The sequence below is a fragment of the Eurosta solidaginis genome, chromosome 4 (genome assembly GCF_040869045.1).
Source record: "Eurosta solidaginis isolate ZX-2024a chromosome 4, ASM4086904v1, whole genome shotgun sequence".
In the NCBI taxonomy this organism is placed as follows: Eukaryota; Metazoa; Arthropoda; class Insecta; order Diptera; family Tephritidae; genus Eurosta; species Eurosta solidaginis.
In genome coordinates, this window is record NC_090322.1 from 2,945,705 (window position 1) to 2,962,472 (window position 16,768).

General features: G+C 36.4%; 1 protein-coding gene across 7 annotated transcripts in view; it reads right to left on the reverse strand.

Annotated features, from left to right (window-relative positions):
* sdt (stardust) overlaps positions 1-16,768 on the reverse strand; it is a 449,266-nt gene that overhangs the window by 8,822 nt on the left and 423,676 nt on the right. For all 7 annotated transcript variants that reach the window (XM_067779589.1, XM_067779588.1, XM_067779587.1 and 4 more), the window contains 3 exons: positions 3,667-3,874; positions 2,417-3,602; positions 2,157-2,353 (listed from right to left, as the gene is read on the reverse strand). In XM_067779589.1, coding sequence (XP_067635690.1) covers positions 2,157-2,353; positions 2,417-3,602; positions 3,667-3,874 — 1,591 coding nt within the window. The remainder of the gene's footprint in view (positions 1-2,156; positions 2,354-2,416; positions 3,603-3,666; positions 3,875-16,768) is intronic.

Consider the following 16,768-nt stretch of genomic DNA (forward strand, 5'->3'; position numbering starts at 1 on the left):
TATATATTTGGATTAGCGATGTTGCGAATGCCGAGTTCGAGACAAGAGAGGAAGCGAATGCGAGTGCCAATTATTTACAGTTTCGTGCATACTCGTTATAAATAAGAGTAATGCAAATTTAAACAAGTAAAGGTGTCTAAGTCCGGTGTAACCGAACATTATATACTCAGCGTGAGCTTCAATTGTATACTTCATTTCAGATAAATTACTTTTCTACATAACACGTGGCACTGCCCGTTTAAAAAAAAGTTCTCCCCATTTCCTCTTACAATAAAACTTGATAAGTGAAATATCATTGATTCAAAACTATTTTTTGCTAAGTTATAGCTTATTATTCTAGTCTACAGCCCTTTTAAACTTTTCAACTTGTTTTATATCTAAGTTGCCGTGGTCTTTAACCGATTCCGCCCATTTTTACTAGAAATATTTTCTGCTAAAAGGAAAATATGTGTACCCAATTTTTTAAGATCCGTTAATTTTTCTTCGAGTTATGGCACCCGAAACAGAAAATTGCTTAGGCATAAAAGGGGCGGAGTCACGCCCATTTTTTTAAATTTGAAGTTTTTCCTATTTATTGTTATAAATCCACTTGGAAAATAAAATACCATTGATATAAAGCTCTTTTTTGCAAAGATATAGCTTATTTTATTCGTGCACGACCCTTTTAAAAATCTTTTATATAAAAGTGGTCGTGGTCCTTAACCGATTTCGTTAATTTTTCTTCAAAGCATTCTTTATAGTAAAGGCAACCTCTCTCCAGAATTTTGTTACGATAGGTTTAACAATTTTTGATTTATGATTAATAATATTTGTAAAATTGATTTTATAACAAGTGGGCGGTGCCAGGCCAATTTTAAACAAATTTTCCAAATTTTTATCAAGGGTCTCAATATCAGTCCACATGTCAAAATTCAACATTCTAGGTGTTTTATTTGCTAAATTATCAGGTTTTTGTGTTTTCCAAAATTATACATATATATAAAAAGTGGGCGTGGTTCTCATCCTATTTCGCTCATTTTCAATACCAATATATTCTGGGTCCAGATAAGCTAGTGTACCAAATTTGGTGAAGATATCTCAATATTTACTCAAGTTATCGTGCTAACAGACGGACGGACGGACGGAGATGGCTCAATCAAATTTTTTTTTCGATACTGATGATTTTGATATATGGATGTCTATATCTATCTCGATTCCTTTTATACCTGTACAACCAACCGTTTTCCAATCAAAGTTAATATATAATGAGTATAAAAAAATTATGAATTATTTTTTTCATGTGCGTGGTTCGGTCTTAAAAGTTGAAGCTCATCAGATTTGTAGAATTTGGGAAACGGCAGAATTTCAGTAGAGCAAATTCTATTTCCCTTATGACTCGCATTTGCAAAATATTCGCTTTGGTTTTAGTGAGGGCGAAAGCTTCACCTTTGATGCGAATACAAATTCTTATTCGCAGCATCTCTAGTTTGCATCGACGTGTGTGTGTGTGTGTAAATGTTGCTAGTGAAATAGAGCGCAAGGAAATTGCCGCTTAATTACTTCGGCGCGTTTGCTTGCGAGCGAATTTCAAGTTGTTGCAAATGAAAATGGCACAAGCTCTACATAAGCACAGTGGGTCAAACAGATGAAAACAAGCAGTGAAATTTTCGAGCTGATATTTCTATCTCACGCGCTCTCTAAAATGCAAAGTGCGTAATAGTTTTCAGATTTGCTTTTGGCAAAATTACCATTTCTCAATTTCAGTTTCTCCTCTAACAAAAGGAAAACTAAAGCATAAACGAAAAATTGGAAAAAGTTTTGATAAAACAGCAAATATTTAAAAAAATCGCATAATTTCTACAACTCCAAGCCAAATGAAATAGAATTTCTAAAAACAGAGCTAGCAGTGTTAAAAATGTGTTCCTAAAAATTACTGCGAGAGTTTACGCACAAAAACCAAAACTTTCAAATCAGTGGTGGTCAAACCTAGCCAGCAGCAGGTACTGTTCTCTCTCTCCCTCTCGCGCTACACTAACAACTTGATTGCGGATTCACATTCTAAAACCCAATCGCCCAGAAATAGTGAAATCGCTTAGCAATGAAATATTACTTTTCTTGTTTTCTTTGTGTACATTTTATATATATATATATATATTTTTTTTTTTTTCAAAACTTACGTGGTACCGCAGCCGAAAAACGATCCGAATCGGCCATCAAACGTTGACGCAGTTCGTGACGTCCAATATTTGGTGGTCCAATCAGCACAATGGGCCGTTTATGTGTGGCACGTGGATAATATAAGGCGACCTCTTCATAGGTGAGTATTTCCTCGGGGTCCGTTTCATCGGGCGCGGTAGTTGCGTATAAAGGATAACTAAAACAAATGCCAATTACAAAATTAGTCATATTAAAAAAGAGTTCAAGCGCTGCTACTTACCCCGCTTCCGAGCTGGCTTTCTTTTTCTTCTTTCTACCCTTGCGCGCACACAACAACGTCGCACCTTTACTCGTATCCTTGCCACGACTGCGCGCTAGTCCCGCCTCTTCGGCAATGGCAAGCTTCATAGTCTCACGTTGATGCTGAAACGCTTGACTAGGTATCAGACCGGCTAGCGTCTGATCTTCTTCACCCTCACGATACGCTTGCCACCAATTAGGATCATCACGCGAAATAACATGCAGCACATCACCCTTTTGGAAGCTAATACCCAACTCGCGACATGGTATGTATAGATCATCTTCTGGATCGTAATCAAAGTGGGCACGCACATGCAGCACTGCGCTTTCACGATGACCGCCACCTGGTGGTGGACTACCCGCTGGCACTATTAGGAATGTTAATGTACCCTGCATAGAACTAAGCAGCGCACAAACTTCGTTCACCGTCTTGCCGCGCAGCTCCTGCCCATTTACTTCGAGTATTTCATCGCCTTCGTGCAGTAGGCCTGACTTTTCAGCAGCGCCGCCACGCACAATGCGTCCTATTACCACCGCTTCACCCTCATTGCGTACCGTCGCACCCAAGGGTTCTGTAGATTTTTCAATCTGTATAATGCGTATATTATCGCCGCGATCTTGAATTACCATGGAATTTAGTGGTGGCACTGGAGGCGCACTCAACACATGCGCCGGCAGTGGCATAGCACCGCGTGGCGGTGGCACCACGGGTGGCACTACTGCGGTACCGCGCAACGCTGTACTTTTTGCTAGCGGTACAGGTGCAGCACTTATGCTCGATGATGTTTGCTGAGGACTGCTCGGACCGCTCAACAGTGGTGATGGCGTAGCATCGGTAAGCGTCGCTACACGATCGTGCGCCAACAAGAGGCCTTCCATTTCATGACTTGTCAATAGATTGCCCAACTCAATGGCTGCAACAGAGTTCGATTGCGTTAGAAATTCTACGATATCTTTCTGTAATGACGTAGCATTCACACTGACTGGATTAGCGACGCGTGGACGTCGACGTTGAAGAACAGCAGTACGTGCAGCTAATGCATGTGCCACACCTGCGCCACTCAGCACGTTATGGGCAGCCGACACTCGGCCCGCAAGTGTAGACATGCCATTTTTGGTGAGTTGATTTTGCAGGCGTGTCAATGCGGCTATAAGTTCACCGTAACCTGTGGGACGACAATCAAAGGTTAATTTAGTGCACAAAAGATGCTACCTTTACAAAACACTTACCACTGATCTTTTCGATCTCCTCATCGTCCATATACGCCTCATTCTCCACACCCGTAACGGGATCGGCGGCTACCGGTTGCTGTTGTTGTGCCACCGCTCTGCTATCCTGCAGAGCTTTAAGCTTGCGCGAGCCACGTAAGCTGTTGCGTAGAAACTCATTTTGTTGCGCAATGCGTTCCTCTTCCTCGCGTCGTCGACGTAGTTGCTCCTGAAAGACAGAAAATACCAGATTGCTTAGTTGTAGAGCTCGCCAGTGTTGTGTAGTTTTAAGACTGCGTTTAAAAACAATTAAGCGCAGTTGTTAAAAAAATGGGCAAGTAATTGGAGTGTTGATAGTGCGGGTGTTCGCTGCATTGCTTCAGCGCGAATACAAAAACAAAATTAGTTAATGCTGAAATGGAACGAGTTTTACCGTTGCTGCGGCAAAGATAACAAGCGCGCGCAACCCTACAACGGAAAAATATCAAGCTGCACCACCAACTTATTTCAATTCCCATACTTTTTCGCTCTGCTTTAACGCGCTTAACGGACCCTTTGTGTATTTGTGCGCCGCTTAATCTTCGCTCGCAAAACAATTCGCTTAATTTAATTAGCCCGCAAATAGGGTGAATGGGCCACTAGGTCTGCGGCTATACAAATCTAAGCAGATGGAGGGCAATGGCGAGTTAAAAGCACGCGCCGCACGTTCGTTGTTGTTGTGAGGGGTGGAGACCTCGTCTGACATGTTCACATACAAGACGCCACGATTGTGTTTGATACGATAAGTGAAAATATTTGAACGGATGCTTAAATACATAAATGACAAGAACAAATCACAAAACTTATGCGACGTAAATTGCAGTTGCTTAGTACTTGGTGGGGGCGTATTTAACCAACGATAGTGTGGCGAGTGAAATAATAAAAATTTACTTATTAAAAAGCGTACTTAAGGTATTATAACTAATTAATTAAGGGTCGATTTGGACTCAATTTTCTCTAATAAAAGAAGATCAACAGAACAAAGCCATGTAAGTTGCGTTTGTTTTAAGTTACTGATGATGTCTTTGTTTGGAGAAGCAATTCTATAATGCAATGGAGAGGTCAAGCACAGCTCGAGTAAGACCTACTCGTGGACTTCACTTCAAATCTTAAGTAGCCGTTGAAGGCCAAACGTGGTCTCAAACATGGTGTAATATATGCTCATGCTCACAATATCTTCGTACAGCATCGGAAATCTATTCGGCCTCACCTACATTAGTGTCTGCTTGTACTTCAAGCAGTAAACTTCTCATGCCCAACTGTTACACTAAAATTTTCGTGTACCTTTCTCGTTCTACACGCATACAACTACCAAATATGTTAACAACCGAAGCTCTACTGGGGTTGTGCACCTCCGATTTAACTTGAAGCTGGAGAAAGTAATTTTTTGACAGACATGTCATGCCGTAATTTCCGCCATCTCTGCACTACTTCTAAGAGAGCAATGACCCTACAAAAAATTTGGTCACAAAACTTACCCACGCCCATGCAAATGTGACTATGAATATAACCTGTGGCTGTAAAATGACTAGTCAAATGACGTGGATTGACGCGAGCGTTTTTGCAGGGGAGTTGATTAGATCACATTCGGTTCGGCATATTTTGGAGTGAACAGATCCAGCGATTTTTGAGGAACAATGTGATATGTGACTATTACTTCTTAGTCATAACAACTTTTTTTCCCTTACAGTGATCGCTGTGACTTTTCGATGCTTTTCGCTGTAATTTACTGCAATCTTTTCTGTCACAGAAACACGAGTATTTGCCAATTCTGGTTCGCTGGGGCTCAAATCAGCAATCAATTCGTCTATATGCCCTTAAGTCCAAAGAAAAGCATCTGCAATTTACTTAATGCCAGGATTTGGAACACTTAGAGCAGGGTTCCGAATTTAACTGCATATGCAAAAGGGTAGCCATTTTCTATATTAGAAGACCCATGCTATTTTTCTTGCTCATTACATTTGCGAATGGCACAGTGGCCAACTTAAGTGCGCGATTTTCTACTTCGAAGTGCTCAATGTGTACTCAAGCTTGGTATAAAAATATTAGATGAGCCGTGATACCAAGTTTAAGGAGTAGCCCGAGTGAAGACAGGACAGGCGTAAAGAATATGCTCCGCTGTCTCATCTTCCTCAAGGTAAAAAGGACAACATTTACACGTCTGCTCTAAAGCCTAATATTTTAGCGCCTGATTCTAACGAAGATGGGGCTGTTGAATAGAAAATGACAAAAAGCCATGAATTGAACTATGGACCCAAAGTCTCATGTTTGTTTTCAACGAAGGGAGGAGCAGCCGCATTTAATACTCCGCTGCCGCATCCAACTCAATGCAGGAAGAAAAGTAAAAATAAACGCATATACTTCTGATCCAAATCCTCATTCATACGCGATCTTTTGACTCGCGCAAAAACATGGAAGTTGCAGAGACAATACTCGGCCCTATCATCTCCCTCAAGGTAGGTAAATTAACAAAATTAGCAGTAGCGCTCTCCTACAAAGAATGCACCGCCAACGCCACTGGCCACAACACAGCCCTTTATATCATAGATTCTCGTCTCATGAGCCATATCCATTTAAGAGTGACACGAATGTTTATTGTACGAATGAAAGTTTGCACCGAAATGTACATAAAATAACTCGACAAGTGCAACATGCAACATATGAAATGTAAAAACAAAAAAAATAACATAAAAACAAACAACAGTCACAAACACATATGAATTGTTCACAGCTTTAGCTGCCCCATTGGAAACCTGTCAAGTGAGATTACAAGCAATCCATCAGCGTGTGTGGAGGCGTGTAGGGCTTGAATATGTCATAAGCACATGATGACGGTTATGTGGGCAAGTGGGCGTGTAGGTGTGGCAGTAGCTAATATACAGCGCTAGGGATGATGCGCGTAACATAGGGGAGTACATGCAAGTATGAGTACATTGTATGTAGATGCAACAAGCGTCATGTAAAGTGAGAAGTAAAAAAAGATATGCAAAAAAAATTTTAACAACAAAAGTAACAACTAGGGCAATGTAAATGTTATACACGCCATGCAAGGATATGCTATTTAGAAATTTGTTTTTTTTTTTTTTTTTTTTTTGTTATTTTTGTGTGCTACTATGAATGTTGATTTGCATGCCGCACGCACGCTTTGATATTTATTTACTCAGTGCAGTGTGCATGATTTTTTGTGATTCAGCAATTGGAGCAGAAACCTGTAAGACGAAAATGGCCGATTTGTTATTTTGCCGATTTTTTTTTAGCTTTTTCTTGCAGCCAAATATTTTGCTGATAAAGTAACCTTGAAAAATGCAAAAATGCAGAATGATTTAATAAAAAAAAAAGAACAAACACTCAGCTTTATAAAAAAAAGTAAGCTGTCAAAAGCATAACAGAGCTGGCGCTCTCATGCTGAGCCAGCGAAAAAAGCCACAAATTTACAAAGAAAAATACAGTAGATAGCCAAAGGGCAAAATTCTCTTTTGTTTATACCTTTCATGAACATGAAATGGTATATTAACTTTGGTCCGATGTTTGTAACGTTGAGAAATATAGAAGATAGACTCACCATTAAGTATACCGACTTGATCAGGGCGACGAACTAAGTTGATATAGCCATGTCCGTCTGTCCGTCCGTCTGTCTGTTTGAACGCAAACTAGTCCCTCAAATTTTGAGATATCTCAACGAAATTTGGCACAAGGATGTATTTTTGAATTATATTAGACATTTGTCGGATTCGGTAGGATCGGACCACTATAACATATATCTCCCATACAACCGATCGTTCAGATAAGACGATTTTGGTCATTCCTGCCGCAAATTAGAAAGTATAAACGCGAAACTCGGCGATAATATTCTAATATATCAAAGAAGATTTTCTGAAAAAATCACTTTGATCGGAGCTATATATAGTATATATCCCATATAACCGATCGTTCAGATAGAAAGATTTATGGCAATTTCTCTCTTAGTTTCCAATATAAAAACGTGAAACTTGGTGATATATATTCTAATATATCATAGAAGTTATCCTGAAAAAATCACTTTGATCGGAGCTATATATAGTATATATCCCATATAACCGATCGTTCAGATAGAAAGATTTATGGCAATTTCTCTCTTAGTTTCCAATATAAAAACGTTAAACTTGGTGATATATATTCTAATATATCATAGAAGATTTCTTTAAAAATCATTTCGATCGGAGCTATATATAATATATATCCCATACAACCGATCGTTCAGATAGGGGGTTTTTTTGCCATTTTTTTATATTTATCTTAAAATCGTTTAGGTATGTACATCTGTTCAATATATATTTCTTATCTTATACAGCGCATTATTTGGAGATTACGAATGGGATAAGATTATTGTTCAGCCCCATTCATGAAAGGTGTGAAGTCTTCGGCACAGCCGAAGACAGTCCCGTCCTTACTTGTTTTTTTTTTTAACCAAAAATTAAAAAATTCGCGTAAATGAAGACAATTCTATATATTTTAATGTTGCTTTTTATTCACACATAATTCATGTAAACCTCCAAATATTGGCTTCTGCAATAAAAATCATCAACAGTGGGAACGTAATAGCAATTTCCTGTAGCGAGCACGAAAATTGTAGTGGGCAATTTTTACCAAATTGCGTCAACTAAATTCTTTTCTTTTATTTTCGATAACCTAAGAAAAAATTTCTATGAATTTTGCAGCTATAACTATGCAAACCAATCTTGAAAATGTTCGAGAAAATATTCGAAAATTTCGAACTTTTTATTTGGAGTTCTGTAAAATTTATCTGTCGTAAATTTGCTCGAATTTTCGAACTCCGCTAAAACGATTTTGATATTCTTTTGTATAGTTTTTTTTACAGAATTAATGGAAGTTTTTTCATAAAATATCGAAAATATAAAATGCGCTTGAGAGTTTATCATCTAATTAAATCTTCTTAAAAAAGATATGTACATCGTCGGCCCCATGGAAGACTAACACGGTTCATGATCGCGGGGAATACTAAAACAGTTCGTTAGGGAAAGCTTACGCCCAGATGTGTAGAGTCGTGCGAATTTTTTTTGTAAAGTTATGCGAAAAACATATTGTTATCTAGTTTAATCAATATCTTGGCAGCTATTACCAAGTTCATACAGAAAATTAATGGAGTCACAATTTAATGAAATAATTAATTTATCTTTTTCACACAGGACCACTTGCTTTATTAACGAACATTTGTCAGCAGTCCCAAACAATATATTATGCTTTTTACAAAAATTGTTAAAATGTATAGCAGCAGTTTCCAATTTAACTTCAAAGAGAATTTAAATAAAATGCATGCGCATCTATTCAGATATGTTGCACTTAAGCAAGTACATATGTGCCTATTTTTGAAATACCCATATTATCTTTTGCTGTAACTGCTGCAAAAATACAAATTTAGATTTTTCTAGTATTTTTCTATTTTTCGAAAATTATTGAAAATAATTTATTTTTAATTGTAATTTTTTACATTGACATTAAAATACGATACCCCAAGCAAGCAATTGAGTTCAATAAGGGCTTTAATGTAGAAAACTCGACCAATTATTTCATTAAGCCTCTGTGTGAAATTGGCATGTGGGTGGTACATGAAGTCACCTTTCATAAAATAAACTCATAAAAAACGTTACGTTGCAAAAATAGATTTTTTATTGGGAATTAGAGTTTTTTCGCGAAATTGCAAAAATTTATTGTTAATACACGAAAAACAGCTGACTTTTGTTTACATTTTTATCTTGCACTTAATTGACAGTCAGTGTTTTAATGTTGGCCGATCCCGTGATTGTGACCTCTCAGTCACAGCGGCTTTTAACCGTGACTGTGACTGAAAAAAAAATACCACGCCGACAGGAATCAGTTTTGGTGATTCTATACGACAGCATGATAATATAATATGCGGCCAAAAATATCGAGAGAGGTGTCAAAAGATGCGTATTGACCTCGACAACAATAATCCGCAGGCGGAACAATAATCCGAAGGCGAAAGAAATCGAAAATTTTCATGTGGTTGTTGTAATTCTGAAGATTTTGTTATACCCACAAAAAAAATTGTGAACATAACTGTTTTGCGCGGATATAGTTTTGGTCTCCAAACCGGTTTCGGAGCACTCCGGGGTAATTTTCCGGGTTTTCGTTAATATTTTTTGAACGAGCTAAAATTTTTATTTTCGGCCTTCGGATATTTTTGGACGCGTATTAGCAGTTTCATGCTGTCATATAGAATTACCTCAGTTTTATATTTTCCCCTGCGGATTGTGTTGCGAATAATAAATAAATTTTGGGACAGTCGCAGCTTAAGGCCGCGGCACAATGGCATTTTTCATATAGATGCGTTTAACACAAGCTTACGCATTTCAGTAACATAGCCACAATCAACCAAGTTGTTGCATTTGTAAATATGAAGGAACTTCAGACTTCGCAATTGAAGTTTATTTCGCCTTGCCCATTCACGTACAAAATATCGCGGAGCACTGTTGTAAACATTCTCCCTATACAACAAAAATATTTGCTAACATATTTTGTCTCGTATTCGATTGTTATATTGCAGTTTTTAATTGGGAAAAATTTTAGAAAATTTACCAACCAGTGGGCAAAATAATTTCACTTGCAAAGTGTGCCAACACCCTTAGCCAAAGCAAATGTCAAATTCTTCTTCTCATGATTTGTTTGGAACAAAATTGAGGAGTTGGCTACTTTTCAAAATCAGATGGCGGCAGTGTCGCTCATTCTACCATTCTCCATAAAAATACGTGCAATATACTCATAATGCATAAGCATGTGTTAAACTCATCTATATGAAAAACTGCTTATGTGTCGGAGCTATTAAGTAATTTGCTCATTGTATTGGTTCATAGCATAGAAGCGATTTGTTCCTGTGATGAGAGCTATGTTTGAGTCTGTAATTGGTAACGGGAAATAAATGCTGTCACAGTCACAGTCACGAATATTCCTTGTAAGCTGTCGCTGAAGTGTACTGTGACATTTCAGTAGCTGTAACAAAATCACAGGTTCACGGATATTTGCCAACTCTACAGTGTTTCAGTTGGAGATAATGGTCGATAACGATAAGGTTATAAAAACCACTATTGTGACGATTTGTTTATAAGTTGAGGAAAAATTGGAAAGACAAATCAGAATAGTTTCTTCAGAAAAAGTGGTTGATTTAATTTATTTTTCAAACGAAATTGCCAAGCTAACAAATGCCTTTGACCTCTCCGAAAGGTATAATTGTTTCGCCTTTCATTATAAACCACTTCCGAAATCCATAACAAGACGACCTGTTTTTAAATGTCACAATAATTATATGATTTCTTGTGACCCTTAATGTCATTCATGAATCTAACACGCAATGTTAACTTATTAGTTTCTAATTAAGAAAAATGCGAAATTGAGGATTTTGGGAATCTTTTTCCTTTTAGGCGCCTTCGAACGAAAAAAAAAAACTCTCTATAGTAACAAAAATGCGGTAACAATAAAAATGGCATTATTTGTATGACAAGCAGATGTACGTATTAAGGCAATCTTGACGACTGATCTATGTTAAAGGCGCTCGAGGTTGAGCTTAAAGCGGAAAATAGTTTCTGATTTGAATTTGTTTGACTGTGAAGGCGGAGTTAGCGGAAACAAACTTACAAATTCTAAATGCGCCACTCAAGCTATATTTTTGGCGCTTTATTGTTATTTTAAACCTATGAGTTAGTGTTTTTAATCTGTGAAAAAGATTAGATTTCATAGAGGTAAATGGTATAGGCTTGGAGTGTGTTTAGGAGTGCCAATTATGGCTTGAAATCGTTCTCGATTCAGTTGTTTTTTATTTTTATTTAAATTAAAGCGTTTTGAAGATCATCAGCGTCATAAAAATGATGTTTCTTCAAACTAAGACTTGACTTGTTAAAACAAAAGCAAAGCTAATTTGTTTACTGATTTTTAATGCAGGTTCTCTTCTACCATTATTTACAACACTGAAAGCAATACATGAACAATTTTTTGCATACTTTCCTAAGTTGAGATTACGAAGCTTGGACATTTTTTGATTTTTATTAATATAATTATACGAAACAAGTTTAAAAAAATGCTATCTATTAAAAAATTAGGTAAACAAAGTAAAGAGATGACGCTAGCCAGCGCAAGCACTTGAATCCCACCCGCTCAAGTAAAGATGACAATCAGCTAAGCTCCTTTGTTGTATGAGTGCTAAAGTATGGGTATACAAGTATAAATATGAGTAAATACAGTATTGTGCAGAAAAAAAACCAACAATAAATTTATTTCGAATATTGCAACTATACTTTTACAACATCTTGCAGACCCCAAATTGACTATACGATTTTGAATGAATAATGATAATTAAATTAAAATGGCAGTGGCAATTTTTATGAAATTTTTTCAATTCTTACTTTATAATTATTTGACTTCCATGAATTTTGTTACTGAAACTATGCACATTAACCTTAGAAACGATTTCGAAAAAAATCGAGAAAATATTACAAAAATTTCGAACATTTTATTCGGAGTTCTCTGAATTTTTTTCAATTTTAGTGCAATTTATATATCTCGCAAAATTCGTACTGATTTCTAACAATTTGTTTCCGAAGGGTGAACAAATTTTCACTCTTTGGTATTTGAAGAATATATGAACGAACCTTCGGAATAAAAATTTTCGTAAATCAGTACGAATTTTGAAAGACGCACATCTTGTGCTTTGTTGCGCTAAAGTTGAGCTATAAAACTGCATACTCAAAAAAAATAAAAAATCTGAAAATTTTAAATAAAAAATTCAAAATTTTCGTAAAATCTTTTCGAACTTTTTCGAAAAGGATTTTGAGACTCGTTTGCATAGTTTAACAACATGATTCATGCAAGATATTTTTATATTATCGAATATAAAAAAAGAAGAGATTATATGTTAAATTTGATCAAAATTGCACCTGCTATTTTCGTGCTCGCAGCTGTATGTGTTAACTGTAGATGTGTATATGTGTGTGAATGTATGTAAATGTAAAACTTTTTACGCTTTTTAACACTTTTGTTGTTAGCTGTTTGGCATATTTTCACAAATGTTTTTAATTATTTTCCACATTAAATAAATTATTTTTTATTGCTATAATTTGTTTAAATTTTTGCTTTTTAAAAATAAATACATTAAATTTCCAAGCACAGTTCACTAATTAACTACTACAAAGCAGTTAAAGAAAAACTAGAACAATGTACAGATTTTCAAAACTGTACATTAGGGTGGAACAATTTCTTATGCCAACAGAAAAATAGTTCTTCATTTGTAAAGTTTACGGTTTAAGGCAAAAATAATTGTTAAGTTTCGGTTAGCGACAGCATACTGTAGCTTCAACTGTAACTTATGAAAATGAAATGGTATATGTATGTGTTAAGTTTGATCCGATTCTTGAAATTCGTAAGTCCCTAAGGGAGAAGAGATAGATTCACCAATAAGTTAACCGAGGTGATCAGAATGAGGAGCTGAGTTGATTTAGCTATGTCCCTCTGTCTACCCGTCTGTTTGTTTAAGCGCAAACTAACCCCTCAATTTTTGAGATATCTTGAGGACTAAGTCGGACCGCTTTAGCATATGCCGCCCATACAACCGATTTTTTTGTATAAAAGGGATTTCGTCATTTCATCCGCATTTTAGCAGCCATAAGCTTGATAAAAGACAGTCCCGTCCTTACTTGTTTTTTATTTTAAATACTGCACCTCACTATTTATTTGTTTTACTTGCCTGCTGCTGACGCAAACGATTTGACATATTCGCTGGCGCATCACGCTGCAACAACAACGAACTGCTACGTTGTGGCAATTGTTGTCGTTGCTGTTGTTGTTGTTGCGATGTCTCCTTAAGCGTTTGCGGTGAATGCCAATGCATTGGCGGCAGTATTTCTTGTTGTTGTGGCACATTATTGCTATCACATAATAAATTGGTGTTTGGCAGAATGGTTGTTGTTGTTATTTTAATTGTTTTTGCTGGCAGCGGTGGTGGTGGTGGTGTTGGTGGCGTTACTAACGCTGCTGGTGGACCATTTATATCCCAAACATTATTGCTTACATTTCTATTGTTGTTGTTACTTGTATTGCTATTATTATTGGCACGCGGTTTGTTGTTGTTATTATTACTTTGTTTTTTTATGTTAAAATTATCAATATTGGGCTTAGAGTTTTTTCTGTTGTTGTTTATGTACGAGTAATCGGGATGTTTATACGCACTGCCATCAACTGGACTGCTGCCGCCGCTGCTGCTTGTTGTAATTATTGTTGGTATTGTCAAAGTTGTTGATGTGCGCGCAACGTTGAGCATTTGGGTTGGCGCCGGTGTCGATGCCGGTGCCGGTGCCACCAGCCCATTATTATCGAGTGTTAAATTCAATGTTGATACAACCATTTTTGAATTTTTTGCATTTTCTTGTTTTTTTTTTTTTAACTTTTTATTTCAAGTTGCTCATATTAATAATTGTGATTATAATCATTAACTCGCGCTTCACTGATTTGTTTAATAAATTATTAAGTTCTGTATTGCTTCAAAGAGCTGAAACTTTATGTATATTTTTTTATTTAATTTTTTTTGTAGCCAGTTTTCTTGTTTGTTGTTCTAAATAATTAATTATTTAATTGTTCATGGGACTAACGCCTTTTTGACACGCCGATATTAGCTTCATTGGTATTTTTAAACATAGGTAATTCCTCTTTTTCAGCCAAAAAAAAAAAAAATTACGCATACGCACAGGTACCCGTCTTTTCTAGTGATATGCATTGTTTGCGTGTAATTGGTTAGCTTTTAATAAAACGAGCGTATTGCATAATAGTTGTAAATTTTGTATTATTTTAAATGTTTAATTTTAATGTGCTCTCACTCCACTAGTTTATAACTTAAAAAATAAAAAAAATAAAAATCATAATTTTGAAATGCTAAAAAAGAACCTCGATTCTTAAGTGCTCGGCCGCTAGGAGTTCCGTAATGTTTCTAAGTGTGATGGATGTTGGTAGGTGCAAGAGGTTCGAAACAAAAGATGTAGAGGAAAGTTGGCGCAAGAGTACGAAAATAAAAACATACAATACACGTGTATATTGATGGTTCCAAGTTGACGCAAAGGGTAGCGTCGTGCCTTTCAGTTGTAAATTGTAGCCGTGACATAGGCAGCATACATTTTCGAGGAAGCGCATTTAAGCTGCAGTCACGTCATTATATATATTGATAGTCAGGTGGCTATTAAGTCAATAATCACACACAGCACTTCATCAAGTCATCAAGAAGCCTGCTGGGGCACAAAAAAAAGCATTAGCAAGAATTCACTCGAACCGGAGCATACATCCATATTGGCTGCGCAGTCATTGAGGAAAAGAAGGTAACGTAATTGCCGATGAGTTGGTTAAGGAGGATCCAGCGCTCGATAAATATAAGGAGACACGAGTTGCATATGACCAATCAAGCAGGCGTGGTTGGAGCGCAGGTCTACAAAATTTCTAAGACTATTAGAGTCATGAACTTTCTCTCTTTAAGGCTCATTATGGACATACTAAAGGAACTCTGCCATTTGGCATCATATGTTTATAAATTAGGCAGATGTAGAAAGAAACGGTTTAGCACGTTCTGCGTTCGTGTCCTGCGCTAGCGAAGTCAAACCACCAGTTAACAGAATTGTCAGATCTCGAGGCAACAATTAAGCTATGTCCTATAAAATTTCTAGCGCTTGCCAAGAGGATGGATTTACTAACATAAGTCCTGGTACTTAGTTGGATTTGTTCGTTTATTCGTCAACCAAATTCTGGTACACTACTGACACATTCAGTCTATGTGAATTTTCAGCTGGGATCAGGGTTTTAGAAATACCAAACTGCGTAATGTGCTCATCCATTATCACTGGTTTACGGTTGAGTTCGTTTAAACTTGAAAGCCTCCCACTCGCTTGCAACGAAAAAAATTAGCATAGAAAAATAGTTTCCAAAGCGATAAAAATATAATTAAACTGAAATTAAAAATCATTTAAAAATCTATGAATTAAGCTTAGACAATAGTCCACCCACATTGTAACCAGCGAGCCAAATTGTGTGTACATTAGGGTGTACACTTTTCACATTTCGTTTATTTTTCCGGCAACGGACAGCTTAATTTATATGTAGATCATGCCTTGATAAAAATATCCAACAAAGACTTAAACGAAACATGCCAAACTCATATTCATAGCATATTTTAAAATATTTTAAATTTCTTCGCTTTTGATGCTATTTTTGGCTCACATACGATTTGCCTTAACGCCCGTATGGACGGTACTGCATCCCAGTACCCGAAAACCTACGAAAGCGTAGCTCTTGTCGCAACAAAATGTCTTACCAACCTTCGCTGTGATAAATTTTGTATTTTATTGCGATTTTGCATTGGAGTTTCTATTCCGGAATGTTTTGGGTCAAGCGTTGTTATTTCAATACAACACTACGGGCTCTTTCATTTTATGTGAGGTCCTCATGGACCGGCCAGTTCAACAATCCTCAATTATTTTTCATGACTGACAGAGCGAAGTAATGCTATAACAAAATCAACATAATAATACTAGCATGAGAAATAACAAGCACCCTAATGTATCTTCATATCTTAATACAGCCAAGTTATTTAAAGCCATATCGCCCATAAATCATAATAATTTTTTTATATTCAATGGAATTTTTTTCTGATGGCATAAGTCATATGATTGTTTACCAATACGAATGGTCTTTTTTGACAGTAAAATTACTTGTCTTCTTTTGACAGTTTAAAAGTTGACAGTTAAACTGCCAACAGTTTCATAATGTCAGAAAATTAAATGTGTATAGTAATAATTTTTTGTACATACTTTAACATATTTATAAAATTTTCCGTCGTAATTAGAGAAGTTTAATTTTGGTAGCAGAAATTATAATTGACTTTCGATCTCATCTAATGCAATCACAAGCTTTTAGGACTATGATTTTTATTTTTTTTTTTATTATTTACAATGTGGATATAAAAAAAACTTTAAAGTTTTAAATTCAAATTTTTCGCTGCTCAACTGCAGGTCGTCAAATAAAACACCTTAAAAAATTATGA